The 17,536-nt window shown below is 45.5% G+C and overlaps 2 protein-coding genes across 3 annotated transcripts in view; both read right to left on the reverse strand.

The window, feature by feature from the left end:
- Eefsec (eukaryotic elongation factor, selenocysteine-tRNA specific) overlaps positions 1-17,536 on the reverse strand; it is a 199,138-nt gene that overhangs the window by 152,148 nt on the left and 29,454 nt on the right. The window lies entirely within an intron of this gene.
- LOC127678921 (60S ribosomal protein L39-like) lies at positions 6,809-7,012 on the reverse strand. The gene has a single exon (XM_052174280.1). It carries the CDS (start codon positions 7,010-7,012, stop codon positions 6,857-6,859), a length of 156 nt encoding a protein of 51 aa, XP_052030240.1. The 3' UTR covers positions 6,809-6,856.

Here is a 17,536-nt window from a genome sequence, read left to right on the forward strand (position 1 = left end):
GATTAAGGCCATGGCCCTGCCCAGGCTCACGTTAGCAGAGTGAGACCACCACTGTTCCTCCCAGCTGTTTGACACTTTTAACCTTAGTCTGGCAGGTAGGCCGGATCCTTTTGCTTTCACTGCTCAGGAAGCAGACAATAATAAAATTAAAGAATGCCAGTCAAGCCTGATGCATGAACGTGGGACCCCAGCAGCAACAAGAGCACCATCGCTCTACGCGCACCAAATATTTGACAGGCAGCAGCCAATGCTTCTTCCACTCCAGGGAAAGCATGCAGTAATCTGTTCACTGCAATGCTAATGTTCTCCAAGAAAAATGTTACTAGGAAACTAGAAGGAACCTTAAACTCCATGCTGCTAGTTTCTGGCATCTGCTCTGAACCATAGCTATACTAGGTACCAACTAAGAACCCTCTCCATAGTTCATGAATTTCATTGTCCAAACAGGAACTAAGGTCCTCACTGGCAAAGTGGGACCAAAGTTGAGCCTGGGTCAATCTAGCATGGAACTCAGTTGTCCTTTCTATCAAACAACCCAGAGTTGCAGGCATACATGTGTTGTGTGTGTTGCGTGTGTGTGTGTGTGTGTGTGTATGTGTGTGTGTGTGAGAAAGAGAGAGAGAGAGAGAGAGAGAGAGAGAGAGAGAGAGAGAGAGAGAGAGAGAGAGAGAAATCTCAATATAAGAATATAAGAATGTACCTCCACTGCCCCAGGAACTCTCTCCCTTCGTGCCTGGAGCCACTATGCACGACCAGGTGTCAGACATCACCCCCTCCACTGATGATCCCTACATCCCATCATGCTCTCTGCTCCTCCCTCACTATGGTCACTGCCCCTGTGACACAGGCCTCTATATTTCTCTCTTGGTTTCTCCAGTCTTGACACCCCACCCTCCACAGACCTGTACATGGTGGTTTCCTACAGCATAGAAGGCTCCTAGTCACAACTATCAGTGGATCACCACTGACTAAAGCAAAGTTTTCCAGGTAGGGGACATTTATGAGCATACAATGATCTGGCATTATAGTGTAAGAAAATCACCAACTTTTTGGTCTCTTTCAACTTTTCTGATCAAACAATGAGCAAGTATCAACTGGGAGCATAATCCACTTAACTCTACAAACTGCTCTAAGTTCTCTTTGCAACAAAACCAACATGGAGTAAGCTCACAGCCCATGGCTGGCTGGGTCTGACAACTATTTGCTTTCAGGGCACTCCACACAGACGTGGGGCTCCTACATGCAAAAGACACTAGTTTTCTACTTGCTAAGAGAAACATTTCCTTACAATGACCTAAAGCTTTTAAACTGGATTATAAAAACAAATTATCTTAGAACACATGTGGCTTAAAGCCAAGAACGGGGATAATACAGGTGGTTCTAAAATGACTATAATCAAGAAAGACTGTCTTGATCACCCAGTGCAGCCCTCTGATACTTGTCATACCAAGCCTCCCAAGTTTCTGTATGGCCTTTCTGCCTGTGCTGTCCATTCAGAAATGCAGACCCCAGTTCCTGAGTCAGCCTCCATGTCTCTGCCAATGTCCTACCTAAACTAGGTCTCTAAGATAAGTTTGGGAGAGGAGACTGTAACACCACTTTCTACCCAGTATGCCTTCCCAAGCCCAGAGCCACAGCATGCCAGAGGAAAGGCTGATACACATGGAGATAAATCACTTCAAAAGAAGTCCTTCTGAGGGGATTCTCAGGGAGTGATTCAGACAGCACCCTAATTTGGCATCAGCCTTTCATGGAATGTGTGACTCCCCCAGATGATTCACAATATAGTCTATTGACAGAACCCCACCCCCCCCATACTATGGGCTCCTGGTGTCCTGTATCTAAATGATGGACAGATGGAAGGGAATGGGGTTCAGAGGTCCCCTTACATACAGTGAAACTGACACCAGTAGCCCAAGGGTGCTGAAGGAAAAAGAGGGGTTATAGGTCCAACTATGCCCAAGGCACAGCAGAGGCTCTGGGAGAAACTCTAGGCCATCTGCTCTGTGAGCCTCTCTGCTCCAAGCAACTCCCTCACTGAGATCTAGCCCCAGTCTAACTACCTGTAGTTTCCCTTGTCATAGCAGTTCAGGGTCCTGAGGTAAAAAGTTTTGACTGGGAATAAGAAACCTGTCATCTGTCAAAAAGTAAAACAAAAGAGACAGACAGGAAGGCATACAGACAGGCAATATTGTCCCCGCTTGGCACCAGTTAGCACTGACATTCAAGGAGTCAGCCAGAAGAGACGGGCAGCTAAACAACCATGGAAATCTCCCCAGTACCACTGAGAAGAACTGGGAGCAGGGATGATTAAGGTGTATCTGTGAGACTAGCCATGATAGCTGATCCTACCCAGCAAGTGAACAAACAGTCCCAACCCCACTGGGCATCATCATCACTTGGATGCTACAAACCAGGCGGCACTCCTTCTCAGCCCACCTCCCAAGGGAAGCTAGAGGAAGCAGCGCACTCAGGCACCTGGCTTCCATCCAGTGGAAAAGGGTTAAATGATAAAGTTGGAGAAAAGGAAAGGAAGGAAGGGAAGGCAGAACTACATTTGATGTACTAAAATGGAGCAATGAGGATGCTGGAGAGATGGCTCAGTGGTTAAGGGCACTAACTGCTCTTCTGAAGGTCCTGAGTTCAAATCCCAGCAACCACATGGTGGCTCACAACCATCTGTAATCTGGTGTGTCTGAAGACTGACAGCTAGAGTGTACTTACATATAATAATAAGTAAATCTTTAAAAAAAATGGAGCAATGAGCCCTGAAACACCCCCAGAAAATGTGTTCTTTTATTGTTTTTATGTTTAAATATGGTGGGGTTTTTAAAACTAGAGCTTAAAGAGCTCCTTCAGGTATGGAGCAGGTAGGTCTTGGCAATCTAGTCCAGTGAGCCAAACCTGTCTGCAAAGGGCTCCAGCACCTACTGACCACAGGATCCTAGATTCTCCCTCATTGTGGAAAGCAGTGAACATCAAAAGTGGTGTGGGGTCTTCCCAATCTGAGAGGTACACTAGACTGTCAACCTCACTAGTCAGGATGAAAAAGGGAACTAATATGTGTTGAGCAACTTTGGTGGATGGATGATGTGATTACAATGTCTAGTCTAACTCTCAAAACAAATAACATCTTCCCATTTGTAGAGACCTGTAGCCACTAAAAGAGTCTCCCTCCTGGCCATGATAGTCCCATTTTCCTAATAAATGTGTTCTGTGCTCATATAATCCTGGGTGACAGGTTGGCCCTAAGTCAATTTCAAACCATAGACCATCATCTTTTGCTCTAAAGCTTGAAGTACATTTGATGATAAAGACAAAGGTAAGTTTTCAGGGCTGGCCAAATGTCAAGGTAGCCTACCATGACAAGCACCTTTTGCCTCCTAGAGAATATACGAATCCAACATGGGCTGTTTACAGACACCATCAGGAAGGTCAAAGATTCTGCTCAGGGCCCAGGATCTAAGCTTGTCACTCAGTCCCCTCCCTGTAAGAACCAATATATCCCACATAGTGTAGTACCGAATCATCTCAGCTTGTAATTCTTTATACACAGCATTCACCCCCTACATCTTTAGTAGCGATCCTGAACCCCTTATTACACTGTATTGTAAAATCCTCACAGGGATATTATTTCAACTTGAAAAAGGAAGACAGAGGAAGGTTCTAAAAATGTTAGTACACTGAGACATCCCACTGCCCACACTGGAGTGTCAGTGACTGGCCGTAAAAAGAACAGTCTACAAAGGCATCTAGCCATAAAGCTCCTTAGCAAAATGAGGCCTCTGGAGTTGGTCTGGGCCATGCTCTCTTCCAGGCCAGATCTGTAGGATAAGGACGCTAGCCAGATAAGTTAGGGCAAAAAAATCCAAAGAATAAGGTCTAGAAAGGCAAGTTTTCATAAAAATGGAAGCATATGCTTAGCCTTCTCAGGCATTAGTGGGTGTGGGAGAAGCTGAAGACAACTTAATGGTCTAATAAAATGTTTACAGGGCAAAGGATCCTTGCAGACAAGTACTGCCTGGACCAGCAGTCCATCTGCTGAGGCCCGAGGCCCTCTCCTCAGGCAGAGTTCACTGCAATAGAATCAAGTGTACTTTAGGAAGCCCCTCTTCCCTAGTGGTTTTGGAGCCCCTCTTTAGGTCCTTCCTTGCCCAGCAGTCTAGCCCACCACTGTCTGTCACTCCCTTCCACTAGCCTGCTTGGTGGCACTGAAAAGGGGGTTCCCATGTCTGTTTTTCCTGTGCTGAAGCTTCCAGAAGGTAGTCCCTTGCCTTGAGTTCAGCACAGAATCTGTCTGACCTAGAGGAGTGAGAGGCCTATCAATTTTTAGGTGAACAGATGAACGAGAAAACAAACAGCTAAGAGGAGATGACTCAGTGAAAAGAAGGTCACTATCATCTTGAATAATTTCACCTCAGACATCTTAAGCATCCATTTTAGTTCTAATAGTATAGAATTTGTAGAATCAGTAAGTCTACCTGCTGACTGCCCACAACTTCTCACTGAAAACCTGAGCCATGAAGCTGACAAGAATACCTGACAGGGATGTGTTACAGGCATAGGCTCCTTTCTTCTTATTAATGCCTAGATAAATCCATCTCCTATAATTAAATTTGACACTCCCAATCAGACAAACATGGCTGGATGAGTTTCCAATTGGACGTGGGAGAGACTTACGCTCTCTCTGTTCCATGTACAAACCCATAGGCCATCCTTGACAGGTACTGACTTCTCACAGATCTCTATTCCCTCAGCCATACTTCACATCAGGATTATGTTAACTATTATGTATGGTCACTTGCTCGGGTGTCTGTAGAAGGGTAACACCCTGGGGTGCCCATGCCTTCCCTATGCATTGTGAGTGCAACTAAGAGAGGGTTTGAGTAAGACCTGCCTGAGCCCAATCAGAACCTTACCCAGCCATTCTTGCCTGATTGTGAATGTCCAATTTAACTGACACTACTGGCTAACCTTCACTGCCCCGACCCTAGAACTAGTGCGCTTACTACACTCCTCTTCTGTCCAAGCAGAAACAACACCACTGTAAGCAAACAGCCCATCATGATTCAACTCTAAGACCTGTGCATGTTTGGAGGGAAGTGGGGATAGCATGGGTCTTATATAAGAATTACTAGAGGGCTACAAATCAAACCAAGTAACATGGCTTCAACAAAGGTCATTAGAATGTCACTGATGGAACAAAAACCTTCCCCTGCCCCAAATTTCTACCTTTGGGCATAACCACTCTTTTGTACCATCTACTGTCTGGCAATGCAAGGGCAAGGTACTCACACTAAAAAATAAAAATCAACATGAGATTGTTAGAACTGGGATAAAACTAAAACACAACATGAGTGGCTGAAAATATAGCTGTTAGTAGAGTTCCTGTCTAGTATGCACAGAGCCCTATAATCCCAGTACTTGAGATATGAAGACAAAAGGACCAAGAGTTCTAGGTCATCTTCGCTATATAATGAAATAGAGGCCAGCCAAGGCTAAGACCTTGTCTCAAACAAAACAAAATACCACCACCAACAACAAAAACTATTAAGTTGAAGTAATGCTTCAAAACATTCCATTTGTAATTTACCAGAACAAGAAAATCTCTATGATCATTGCAATAGATGCAGTTTTATTTAAAAAAAACAAACAAACAAATAAAATCCCACCAATTTCCAACACTATACATGGTGTGAATGTTCAATACAATAAAGGCCATACATAAAATCCATGGCAGCACAGGAGGGTAACCTAGTTGCCACATCTGTGGGCCCCATTGATTGTGAGAACTGACCTGGCTGGCCTGGCCAGCTAGATGAGTGTGCCTTTCCTCCCTCACCACTCAGTGTGCCCTTCCCAAAGCTATTTGCTTAGTAGAAGAGGCTATCTTTCCCTAATAGAAGAGGACTGAGTATTCTTTGGTCAAGGGTCTATAAGAAGCATCACTCCCCTGTTAGTCCTTCCAAACAAGCCCTCAAAGGCTCCACAGAAACAACATAGCAGAACACTAAAGCTTTGACCCTACAATGAGCCTCTTCTTGCCACATTAGGCAAGAGAAAGAACCTAGATTCTGATTGTGCTTCGGCTTGGGTTTGTTTTTAGGTTTTTGTTTGGTTTTTGAGGCAGAGTCTTGCTATGTACCCCAGGCTGGCATAGAGATCATCATGTAACCCAGCAGGGCCCACTACATGCAGTGAAGTCTTGCCTCTGTCCATGAGAACTTCAAATGTTAAAACTTAAAAGCATCAGATCTAGGAAAGTGTTAGAATCTTTACATCTAAAGGGAAATGTACTGTGAGTTCTTTTAACTTCTGTCCATTGTGGCATTTTAAGAGTAAATCAGTTGTGGGGGAGCACTATAGAATCAAAGAAGCTGTCTGCTTTATCCTTCCTAAATGAAACAAAACAGCACTACCCACCAGGCTCCTTCTTACCCACACCAGGCAGGTGCATCTGCCCTTCTCACTCCAGACTGAATTCTGTCCTTTCCTGGGCCAGGCAGTCATTCTTTTTTTTTTTTAAAGATTTATTTATTTATTATATATGGGTACACTATAGCTATCTTCAGATACCCCAGAGGAGGGCATCAGATCCTATCGGATGGTTGTGAGCCACCATGTGGTTGCTGGGATTTGAACTGAGGACCTCTCAGTGCTCTTAACTGCTGAGCCATCTCTCCAGCTCCCAGGCAGTCCTTTTTTTTTTGAAAGATTCTAAGTTTTATTACTGGACAAACACCCTAATTTAAGACACGAGCAAGTCTCTAGGTTAAAAATGTTGAGCTCCATCTGGTAGGACTGATCAATGACCACAATTCAGTATAAACGCTCAGTCTTGCCATTGCGTGAATCCTTACAGACCCAGCTTCGTTCTCCTCCATTGTCTTCTCTTAGAGTTGTACCTGATTTTGTTACCAGTTTTCATCCAGATACATTGAGGAATAGGATGGTTTGGCTTTTGTTTCTTGGCCAGGAATCTCTTGATTCTGAAAGTCTCGTGAGAAGACATGTAGAGAAGCCAGAGCAGGGGTATAGTGCGCACGATGGCGGAGGAAAGGCGAAGAGCCCAGGCAGTCATTCTTACACATGCCCGTAGAGACCGTAAATGCAGAAGCCGGGTCCTGCTCCTCTGGGCACAGCCTGGGCTCCCATGCTAGCTCCTAGTCTCTGGGCTTTCATCCCTCCCTCTAGAGATTTCCCAGAGAGATAAATGCTGCAGTTCTAGAGCTCCTTCAAACCTTCCCCAGCATACTGATCCTGGCTCCCCTCAGACCTCTGTTTTGCAAAGAATACACAGAATGCTAGGTCAGACACCACCCCTTGACTCCTATCTGTGCCCCATAGCTATCAGAGCATGGCTCCAAATCCTTGGGCAGGAAGGAGAGTAAAGGACCTTTAGGAAAAAGTATGAAGTTGCCCAAAGTATAGGACATATCCACCATATTTTAGAAATTTGTTTACTTTTACTTTATGTTTTGCCTATGTGTGTGTGTGTGTGTGTATATATATATATATATATATATATATATATATATATATATATATATATATACATACTATATTTTAGGTGACATACATACAAATTTTACTATAGTGGTTATTTATTCTAACTTGTATGGAATGAAATGATACTAGCATGTTCAATGTATGTCTTCAAGGAAAAGATGGTTAAGTAAAAGAAATGCAAATTTAAGAAACCAAAATAAAAAGGGTACAATGTAGGCTGTGAACAACACACACCTCTGATCTTTAGCAGCCAACAGGAAGATAACAGTAGACTGCCTCAACCCAGGAATGAAAGGAACTGTATGGTCCACAGCTTCTCTATTCAACCCCACAGACACAATTATCAAGTGACCACAGGTGTTCTGAAAAGAAGACACACTTCTGGCATAGTCAAGGTGGCATAAAGACAAAGTGACTTCAGGGAACGTAGGTTTGTCTTCCAGCAGTGTTGTGGCTGTGTGAGGAAGCCTGCATCAAGTTCATTCCTCCATGAATGCACAATAGCACTTTCTCACAGCTTTAACTCATTTTCTTTTCTATTTTACCAAAGTTTGGCTGAAAACAGACCACGGGGGCTTCTTTTACAGGTCCGGTGGAAAGTCTCCTGGACGCCTCTGCAGGTTAAGGCCACAGATGTGGAGGCCTGGCAAGCAGCACATTGCAAGTTTAAAATGGATAAAAGCTGACTAACCTTGAGGCCGGGCTTTCCAAATCCAAGTTTACAAACCTAAGTATCTATGATAGTTTGCCAGGACACAGAAAGTCAAAAAATAAACGGAGACAAGGCTTTTATTTTTCCAGATGACAACTCACTTAAAATATTATTTTTATAAAATAATCAATACATTTTGGGGAAGCAGCTTGTCAACATCTATTACAACATAACTGCCCAGCTACTTCATCTTCTAAGAAAGAAATGCAAAGGTGCAGAAAGATGTGTTCATCTAGAAGGATATCCCAAACACCTGCAGCTGATAGTGGGTTAAATGATGCATAGACAGACACAGGCCATGTCCTATAGCCATGGCACGAAGGAGAGCTGAACTCTGGAGGTCTGAAAGGAGCTGACCACTCAGGGGAGAAAAACAGAGCAAGCCAGTGAAGCCCAGTGCACTAAGAGGCATACAGCCTCATACACGCACGAGGGAACAAAGACCACTGAGTGAGGGGGCCACTCTGCCCTTCTGATACCTACCTATAGAAGGCAAGGCAACACTCACTTTCTCTGAACCATTTAGAGAATGCCTGAGTATGGGGACTTGGAGGTCTGAGAAAAAAAGCTTAAAAACAAGATATATTCAATTATAAAAATGATGCATCAGAGGCTAGAAAGATGGCTGTGCTCAGTTATGAGTGCTTACTGCTCTTCAAGAGGACAGGAGTTCAAATGCCAGCACCCAAGTCAGGTAGTATACAACAGCCTGTAACTCTAGTTTCAGGAGATCTAACACCCTTTTCTAGCATCTGCAGACTCACACATATGCATGAAGTGTTTTGTTTTGTTTTAATGTATACATCAGAAGGGGGCAAGGTAAGGAAAATGTGTCCTATGTTCATGTAAAAGGCTTGCTTAGCTTGAAAACTGGAGTCCTTGGCAGAAATGTGATCACATCTTAGAGAAGAAAGAGTTTGGGCTAACAAAAGTGCTTCCGCGAGCAGGAGTGCCCTGGTGTCCCTCCAGAGCAAGGTCAGTGTCTCTGTCCTATAGGTCTGAACTATGGCTCTGCCAACTGATCTCCAGCTGTATAGTGATCCTGGACAAAATGTCACTACAGGGTATAAGTACATCACTACCAGAGTGCCCTGTCTAAACTGGAAGATTTCTTGGGTTTTTTAACATTCTGGGTGTGTCTTAGAAGTCTTGAGGGTATTATGGAAGGGTATTCTTGGGATTCTGCATTTATCCTAATATACACATACTTAATTCAACCACAGCAACAATTTCCCAAGAGGAAATGTTAACAGGCCACAAGTTAGTAGACTTTATAAAGACTAAGCAATTCAAGGGTAGAAGTGCCCTGACTAAGCATGGGGACAGAATGAAGTAGTGGTCTTCTGCCCTACAGCTATGTAAACCACAGAATTTTTGCAAAGACCTAAGGCTGCTGGAGCCTGCCTCTCTTTTCTGTGTGCCCTCCCATCCATGGTCACCCTTGCCTACTCTGAAATAACACTGCTCAGGCTCCAACTCTCTGTCACTGCCAAGAGAAGGCCCAAGATACTCAGACTCCAGGACCCACACATCCCACAGCTCAATTCGTAACTGCACAAACAAAAGGCTGGGGGAGGGAGAAAAGAGAGGGAATAAAAGCTCAAAGATTAAAGTCTCAGGCAGACAGCCGGCTCCGCTTTTTAATAACTGAAAACAGAGTTGGGTCTGAATGTGCCCATTGTCTAGCAGAGGGGCAGTCCTCGCAGGCAGGACTGGCTGGCGACAGGACCACCTCCCCCCAGAAACAAGATTTACATGGAGAGGCAGGACAGACCTCAACTCTGGTGACAATGATGTAGGACACAATAGTCAGGTGAAAGGCCATGCTACTACCTTGAGCCAGGAGCCAGGCTTGGAAAGGACACCATACTCACAAGGACCTCACACTCAAGAAGAGTACCCACCTTCTCTCCCACTGCTGCCATGGGGACTATAGAGTGGTATTACCTTCTGAGAAGCTACTTGGCATCCTAGGGACAAGGTGTAAAGGTGTGCATGCCCTTTGGCTCTGAGATTCACTTGTAGGAATGCAGTCCCAGGAAATAATCCAGTGCATGAGCCTTCAATGTGCAGATACTCCACACTGCACTATTTACAGCAGTAAGAAATAAGAACAAGCTAAACGCACAGCATTAGAGAGAACAGTTATGTTTATTTACTCTTAATCTGCCTTACTGCAAAAGGATGTAAAGCGGCTTACAAAAATACACAGAACGGGGAAAGCAAGAACGGAAACTACAGTTACAGAAGGGACAGCATTCCTTCAGCCAGAGAGGCAGGCCACACTGGGCTGCAAATTTCTAACCCGTGAACAGGGACGTCCTCATAAGGACTTCTTGGAAAACTTGCTCCTGCCCCTACCACCACTACTGACAACAGTGTCCCCTTCCTGTGAACCTGCCCCTACTAAACATGGCTCTCAGAAATCCAACAAGGTACTTGTCATTTTGTGACAATGGGCCCAGAGGCCACCCAGGGCTGGGAATGACAAACAATTTTTGAACAAAATTTCTCTAAGTCAATTCTTTCCATTACTATCACATGCTTAAACAACTGTCTATTCATCATGGTAAACTGCCTACAGGCATCAAAAAGTAATGGTGTGGGAAAATGCTTAGGGTACAGTGTTAAAGTTAAAAAGTAGCATAAGAAAATTACACAAATATACAATTCCAACCATGAAAACCAGTCCATTATTATTTTCTTATAGTTTTCCCTATATCAAAAAATAATTAGTTGGGCCTTGGTGGTGCATGCCTTTAATCCTAGCACTTGGGAGGCTTGGCAGGCAGATTTCTGAGTTCAAGGCCAGCCTGGTCTACAGAGTGAATTCCAGGACAGCCAGGGCTACACAGAGAAACCCTGTCTCAAACCGCCCCCCTCCAAAAGAAAAATTAGAAATAATAACCTTAACATTTCAAAGATACACAAAGGCTACTGTGATCTTCTATCACAGCACACATTCTATACATACACACACCAATCACTCTTAAATAAAAACTCTACCATAGAGCAATTTGCATGTAAAATCTGTGCAGAAGGAAACCCTGAGCTCACGTCCATAATATGCTCCTCATAACAAATGAACAATTTCATTTGGCTAGGCATTATGGGAGTTTTGGGTTTTGATTTTGAAACAGTCTTACTATATAACCCTGGCTGTCCTGAAATGTGCTCTGTAGACCAGGCTGGCCTTGAACTCACAGAGATCTGCCTTTCTCTGTCTCCCAAGTGCTGTGACTAAAGGTATGCACCACCATGCCCAGCAGGGTGCCTTGTCTTTTTAGTTATTTGAGATGAGCTGTGTCAGAAGTATTATAAATCACCTTTTTTCTTCCTTCCTTTTCTCTTTAGACACTGACTCATACAACAGCAGTCACAGACTCCTCTCAGGCTTCTAGCTGCAATACAAATCTACCCATGTGGGCAGGGCCCCACTGAAAGTCAACAAGGACAATCCACTGCTACTTGGAACACTGCTTCTTGTTGGAACCTGGACACCTCCTGAAATAGATAGAGGTATGCACCTTGCTGGGAGAAGGTTGAGTTCTCCCTTGTGTCTCAAGGGTCCTCTATCCACTATCCTTGACATTGGCTTTACCATCCTGACTCTATACCCAGGTCCAACATATCGTTCAGGATGCTAGAAGGTTGAGCCATTGAGAACCAACTGTGATGGTAGGGCATTTCATAGTAGTAAGAAACAAGAGACATTTTCATACCCCGAGACAAGAGGTAGCATAGCTAGGCTCTGCCTATGTCTGGCAGCGGTCTGGGGAGAAAAGCAGCTCCAAGCAGACTCTAGAATGTTTCTCTCTGCTGTTACCAGGTACAGTACTAAGTCCTAGCACAGAGATTCCAGTTTCCATTAGAAGACAAAATAATTATCCCAGACCCACTTAGTGACTCTTCGAAGTATATTCCCTGTTAATCATCTACACTAGACACTTGGTCCCAGCACCATGTAGCAATGGAAGGTGAGCTGTGATAGGGGAGCAAAAAAACATTTTCATTGCTTTAGCATTTAAACTAATAGAAGAAGGTAGGTTTCTTTCATGTTTCCTCAACTCCAAAAGCCTGGACCCTATTCATGGAAATGAGGTTAGATTAAAAATCTGGAGAGACAGCACAGAGGTTAAGAGCATTTGTTGCTCTTGCAGAGAAACCAGGTTTGATTCCTAGCACCCACACAGTGGTTGTAACTCTAATCACAGGGTGTAACATACATACACATACATGATGTACCTACATATGTACATGTAGTCAAAACATTCATATACATAAAATAAATAAATCTTTAAAAGAATCTCAAGGTGCCAGCAAACACGAGGATGGTGCTATGTTTATTACACAATTGCCACTATGTAGAACCACACACCGGGGCAGAAGTATGGCAGGCAAGGAGCACCGGCTACAGCCTCGTGCCTGGCTGCATCAACCCAGAGTCTCCCCAGAGCTGCAGGCAGACTTGTGCCTCAGGAGAGAAGGAGACAAGCAAACAATGTCCACTGCAGACACTGGGGGAAAACATCACTGGAAATGGAATAACCCTGGTGAAAAAACAGGTTTTGGAATTCAGGAACACATTGACCTGGGCATCAAATATGGCCCAAGCATTGGTATCTATGGCCTAGACGTCTATGTGGTGTTAGGTAGGCCAGGTTTCAGCAGCGCAGACAGAAAGCGCAGGCAGGCCAGGCTGCATTGGAGCCAAACACAGAATCAACCCAGAGGAGGCCGTGCGCTGGTTCCAGCAGAAGCATGATGGGATCATCCTTCCTGGAAAATAAGTTTTACCCAAAAGGCCAATAACATTTCCTCAGGGGAAGAAGAAATAGATGTCAGCCACCTGCAACCCAGGCTGGGAGTGGCCTGTTGGAACCTGTCTAGCCGGTGGCTCCCTGGGGCCTGCACTTTGAATGTTACTGGAGCCTTTCTCACGCAGCCTTGGCCTCCCTCTTAGCTGGCATGGTGCTTCCTGTTTCAGAGTCTGCCACGGCAGACCCATAAGCACTCACACACACACACTCTGCCTCTGGGGCCTTGGACAACAGAATGCTGAAAAGAAGCCCAGACCATTTCAGCGGTCTTCTAGAACATGTGGGACAAAAATCACACCATGGATTACAGGTGTATAGAGTCCCCATAAATCCCCTGAATGGTTTGGTCACATGGAAGGAAGCTTCCTAACAACCTGCCACTGAAATATCCACTCTCCTCCTCCCCAGACACTGCTGGTTCCTGCCAGGAAAAGGAATGATGAATGTCACAGTACACAAGATCTTCAACCAGGATGGAGCTCTGCCACCTCCTGCTCGGAGGACCAGGAAGCCCAGTTGAAGCTCAGAGACTCTGGTCTTGTCACTGCGACACATGGCATGCAGGTGCCCTGCATTTTGTGACCTGGAAAGATTCTACATCCTAAGAAGCAGCAGAGGGACGAGGAGCACAGCAGGAGGAGCACAGCATGACCTCTTCCCAGAGGGGCAGCTCCGTGGTGGCCTCACTGTCCATGTGGGTGCAGTGAATCTTTTCTTCTTCCCACTAGTCCCCTGGCTGAAACAGATTCCACATAGTGTGGATCATTCCCCATTAAGGTGTGCTGCTTTTCTCCCCTGACCTCTTGCTCCAAAGGAAAAGCCATGTGCCTGTGCTGGATCCAATGGAGGAGCTCTGCTTAGAGCAGGGAAGACCAAGGAAGTAAATGAGCCACATCCCACCCCTGGCCTGCACATCAACGAGCTTATAGCCCCGTCACTTCTATGGCTGAGGTTCCTTATCAGGGAGCGCCGGTACCACCCTTATAGGGCCATAGTGAGGTTCCTGTAAGATGACATTTTAAGTCATGTCAATATGGTGGCTGGTACTAAGCAAAAAAGTTAATATATTTTAACAATATTTTAAAATTATTTCCACATAAGTAACCAGATAAAAAAATCACCCAAAGACTGAAAATACACATACATGCAAATGAGCAAATGCATGGGCGAATCCGGCAGATTCCAAGCTCCACCACAGGCCTCCTTTGGCAAGGCACTTGGTCAGTGCTGGCTCACTCAACCTGAGCACTTACTAACCAAAGCTGCCTGAGAGGCCCAGGCAGGGGCTTCACACAGGGAGCTACAAGCCTCAACCCACAGCCTCTTGGAAGGTGACCTACATAGCTCTATCTTCCCAAGGGTGCACCAGGCAAAGAGTATTACAACTAGAAAAGGGTGTCTGCTAATTCCCCCAGGCTCTGACAGGAGTGCTACCATGTGTGTGAGTATGACAGAGGAGCAGCTTGGGGCTAACAGATTCAGGGAAGTAGGACTCAATGGCTGGCAGTCTACATGAGCTCCCTGAGGACTTCACAGTTGATAAGGCAGCCCTTTCAGCACCCGCTACAGCCATTTGTCCTAAAGTCAGAAGAGGAAATACCAAATTTGAACCTAAAATCTAAGGCCTGTGTTCTTTTCTAGGACGTCAAACAGCCCCAAAGAAAGCAAAGACTGGGTGGCTTCTTAGAGAAAAGCATGCCAGGGTCCAATGTGCCTGTCATTACCATCTGCATTTGTCTGCAAATCTGCAGGGCCTCATTTACATTTCTCCAAGGAGACTAAAATTCTTAGGGAAGCGGATCTCTTGCATTTTATGTACTCTCCCCAAAGACTCCACACTCTTCTTGCAACATCGCTTAGTAAATGTCGGGGAAAGAATACATTAATTAATCCAAAAAATCCTAAGTTGTTAGACTAGGGAGGTAGTCGGGAAGGAGCAGAATACACATCCCAGGTATAATGGTCAAAGAACACAGCACTTGGAAAGGCCAGAGGGAACCTGAGCATGCCATACGGGGCTGTGCTCCAATGTCAGAGCAGGGGGCTTCACTGGAGAAAGGGTAGGAGTGGAGCTGGAGAGACAGCCACTCATGTTGGAGAGGTAGCCCAGAATTCCCAGGCATGTTTTTCCTCCACTGCAGGAGCTCAGATGCAGTGACTAGAGGCTTGCAACACACAGCTGAGATGGAACAAGAGTGCCCGCAGAAAGACTGATGACTCACACACAGACATGAGCCCAGGAGTGAGGTGGAAGACCACCTTTCAGAGTGAAGTAATGGCCCAAATCAAATGGAGAACTATGCCCAGAACAGCAGCCTTCAGGCAGACTAATCAGAGGCTGTCATTCCAGAGCCAGCCTGGCTGTTTCCTCTGTGTTAGAAAGCTACCCATACCACTACACCTAGTGTGTTATTTTAAAGAAATATCCTTGGGGCTAGTGAGATAGCTTAATGGGTAGAGGTGATTGCTGCTCAGGCTTGGTGACCAAGTTCTCTCCCCAGAACCAATGTAAAGGTAGGACAGAACCAACCCTATGAAGTTGTCCTCTGACCTCCGCAGGCATGCAAGAGCTTGTGTGCTCCAACCCCACATCATATATATATACACATACCAGTAACAGAAAAAGAGAGAGCTAGCACTGCCTTAATTTTTAAAACTTACCTTTTCTCCTTAAAGGACAACTTGAATTGTATCCAGCAATTCTACTGTCTTAGGTAATACCCAAAGGGGCTGGAAGGACCTGACCCTTGTAGACCCATAGTTATCACAAACCAACAGATGCACTGAAAATCACCATTGCTGGATATACCCACCTAAAGAAGGAGGAGAGCCTGACAAGTGTTGCAACATTGGGCTTCTGAGTACGTCACACTAAGTGAAATAAGCCAGTCAGTCACAGAAGAACAAACAGTTCATGACTCTCTTTACCCAGTCCCCAGAGTAGTCCGGCTCCCAGGTAGAAAGCACTATAACTGCAACCTGGGGCTAGAATCGATGGGAGCTGTGTCATGCAAGAGGGTTCAAGGTGGTGTGGATGGAAGGGTTTGGAAACAGAACTGTGATGACTGCATAACAACGAGCATTTAACACTGCTGAACGCAAACACTTGTGAACGCTAAAAGTGGTGCTGCTGGCAACACTCATCCTTTATATTTTACTGCAATAATACCTCCCATGTTTTAAAAAGTAGCAGCAGAGAGAGAAACATTCTATGGCTGCAATCAGAAAGACTAATGCACAGGTCAGAGGTAGTCATAAACAAACACTAAGCACTGTGGACCACTGGGTCTTACCCCATGCCAAGGAAACAAAGTTAGGTTCATGGACACCATGCTCAAGAGACTGAGAAAAAAGAACTTAGGAGAAAGGATCCAAAGCCATCTGGGCGGTGACTCCATACCTTGACAGGCCCCAGGTCAGGGCCCTGCTTGGGCCTGTCTAGCTCACACAGATCCACAGTAGTAAAGGTAGGAAAAACAGAGCTACCTCACACACAGTGGAGCATTACAGAACTCCAGGAGAGAGCCCAGAGGGACACTAGGTGAGTGGCTAGAAAAGCATTATGTACTCTTAAGTACAGAGACCCTCATGTCAGAAGAACTGAGAGCTCTTGGAAAGGATGGGGCCAGAGCACTACAAATGAGGACACCCCAACAAGGGGGGCTGCTGGCAACATACCTTGCTTGTACAGTCAAAATGCACAAGAGTTTGGAAATAGTCAATTAGATGTGATCCTGTGGAACACTAACACCAAAGGTCTGGAGTGGGGCGCATTAGCTATGCATTCCAAATTCCTGATTCCAGGCCATCCGCGAGGCAGAGACTTTCCCATCTACTACAAAGGGTCAACAGTACCATGGCCGCCAACTTTCGCCTGGGGGCAATGTGGCAGCTTGCCAGGAATCTAAAAGCTGCACCTGATTGGCATAAAACGAAGTCAAATGGAGTCCCTTTCATCTTCCCCAAGGAAGAGGCCCTGAGGCCGCCCAGCCTGCCACCCGCCTGTGCACCCACCAGGCCTCCTGGAGGCAGCAACAGAGCTCTCAGCCCTCTCCCTACACCCACACCTCACACCCTTCTGATTTAAGCACCTCACCCAACACCACCAGCCTGTTTCCTAACTTGTACTTCCTCCTTCCCGCCCCTCATCCCATCCCATAAGGCACAAGTGCTAGCCTCTAAGCAGTCTCCTGGGATTCTAACTTCAATTCTGTTGCTATGATCACATACCCTGATCAAAAGCAACTTAGAGGAGGGAAGGGCTTACTTGATAACTCTAGGATGCAATCAATTGCTGAGGGGCAATCAAGGCAGGAGTTGAAGTAGCCAGTCACACCATATCCATAGTGAGGAGCAGAGAGGGACAAATGAGTCGTGCCTGCTTGCTAGGCTGTTACTCGGGTTCAGCTAGCTTTCCTCACTTAAACAGTCAAGGACCTCCTGCCCAGAGTAGGTTGGGTCTCCCCATATCAACAGTCAAGATAATAGCCCTCAG

The sequence above is a fragment of the Apodemus sylvaticus genome, chromosome 2, assembly GCF_947179515.1.
Source record: "Apodemus sylvaticus chromosome 2, mApoSyl1.1, whole genome shotgun sequence".
Classification (NCBI taxonomy): Eukaryota; Metazoa; Chordata; class Mammalia; order Rodentia; family Muridae; genus Apodemus; species Apodemus sylvaticus.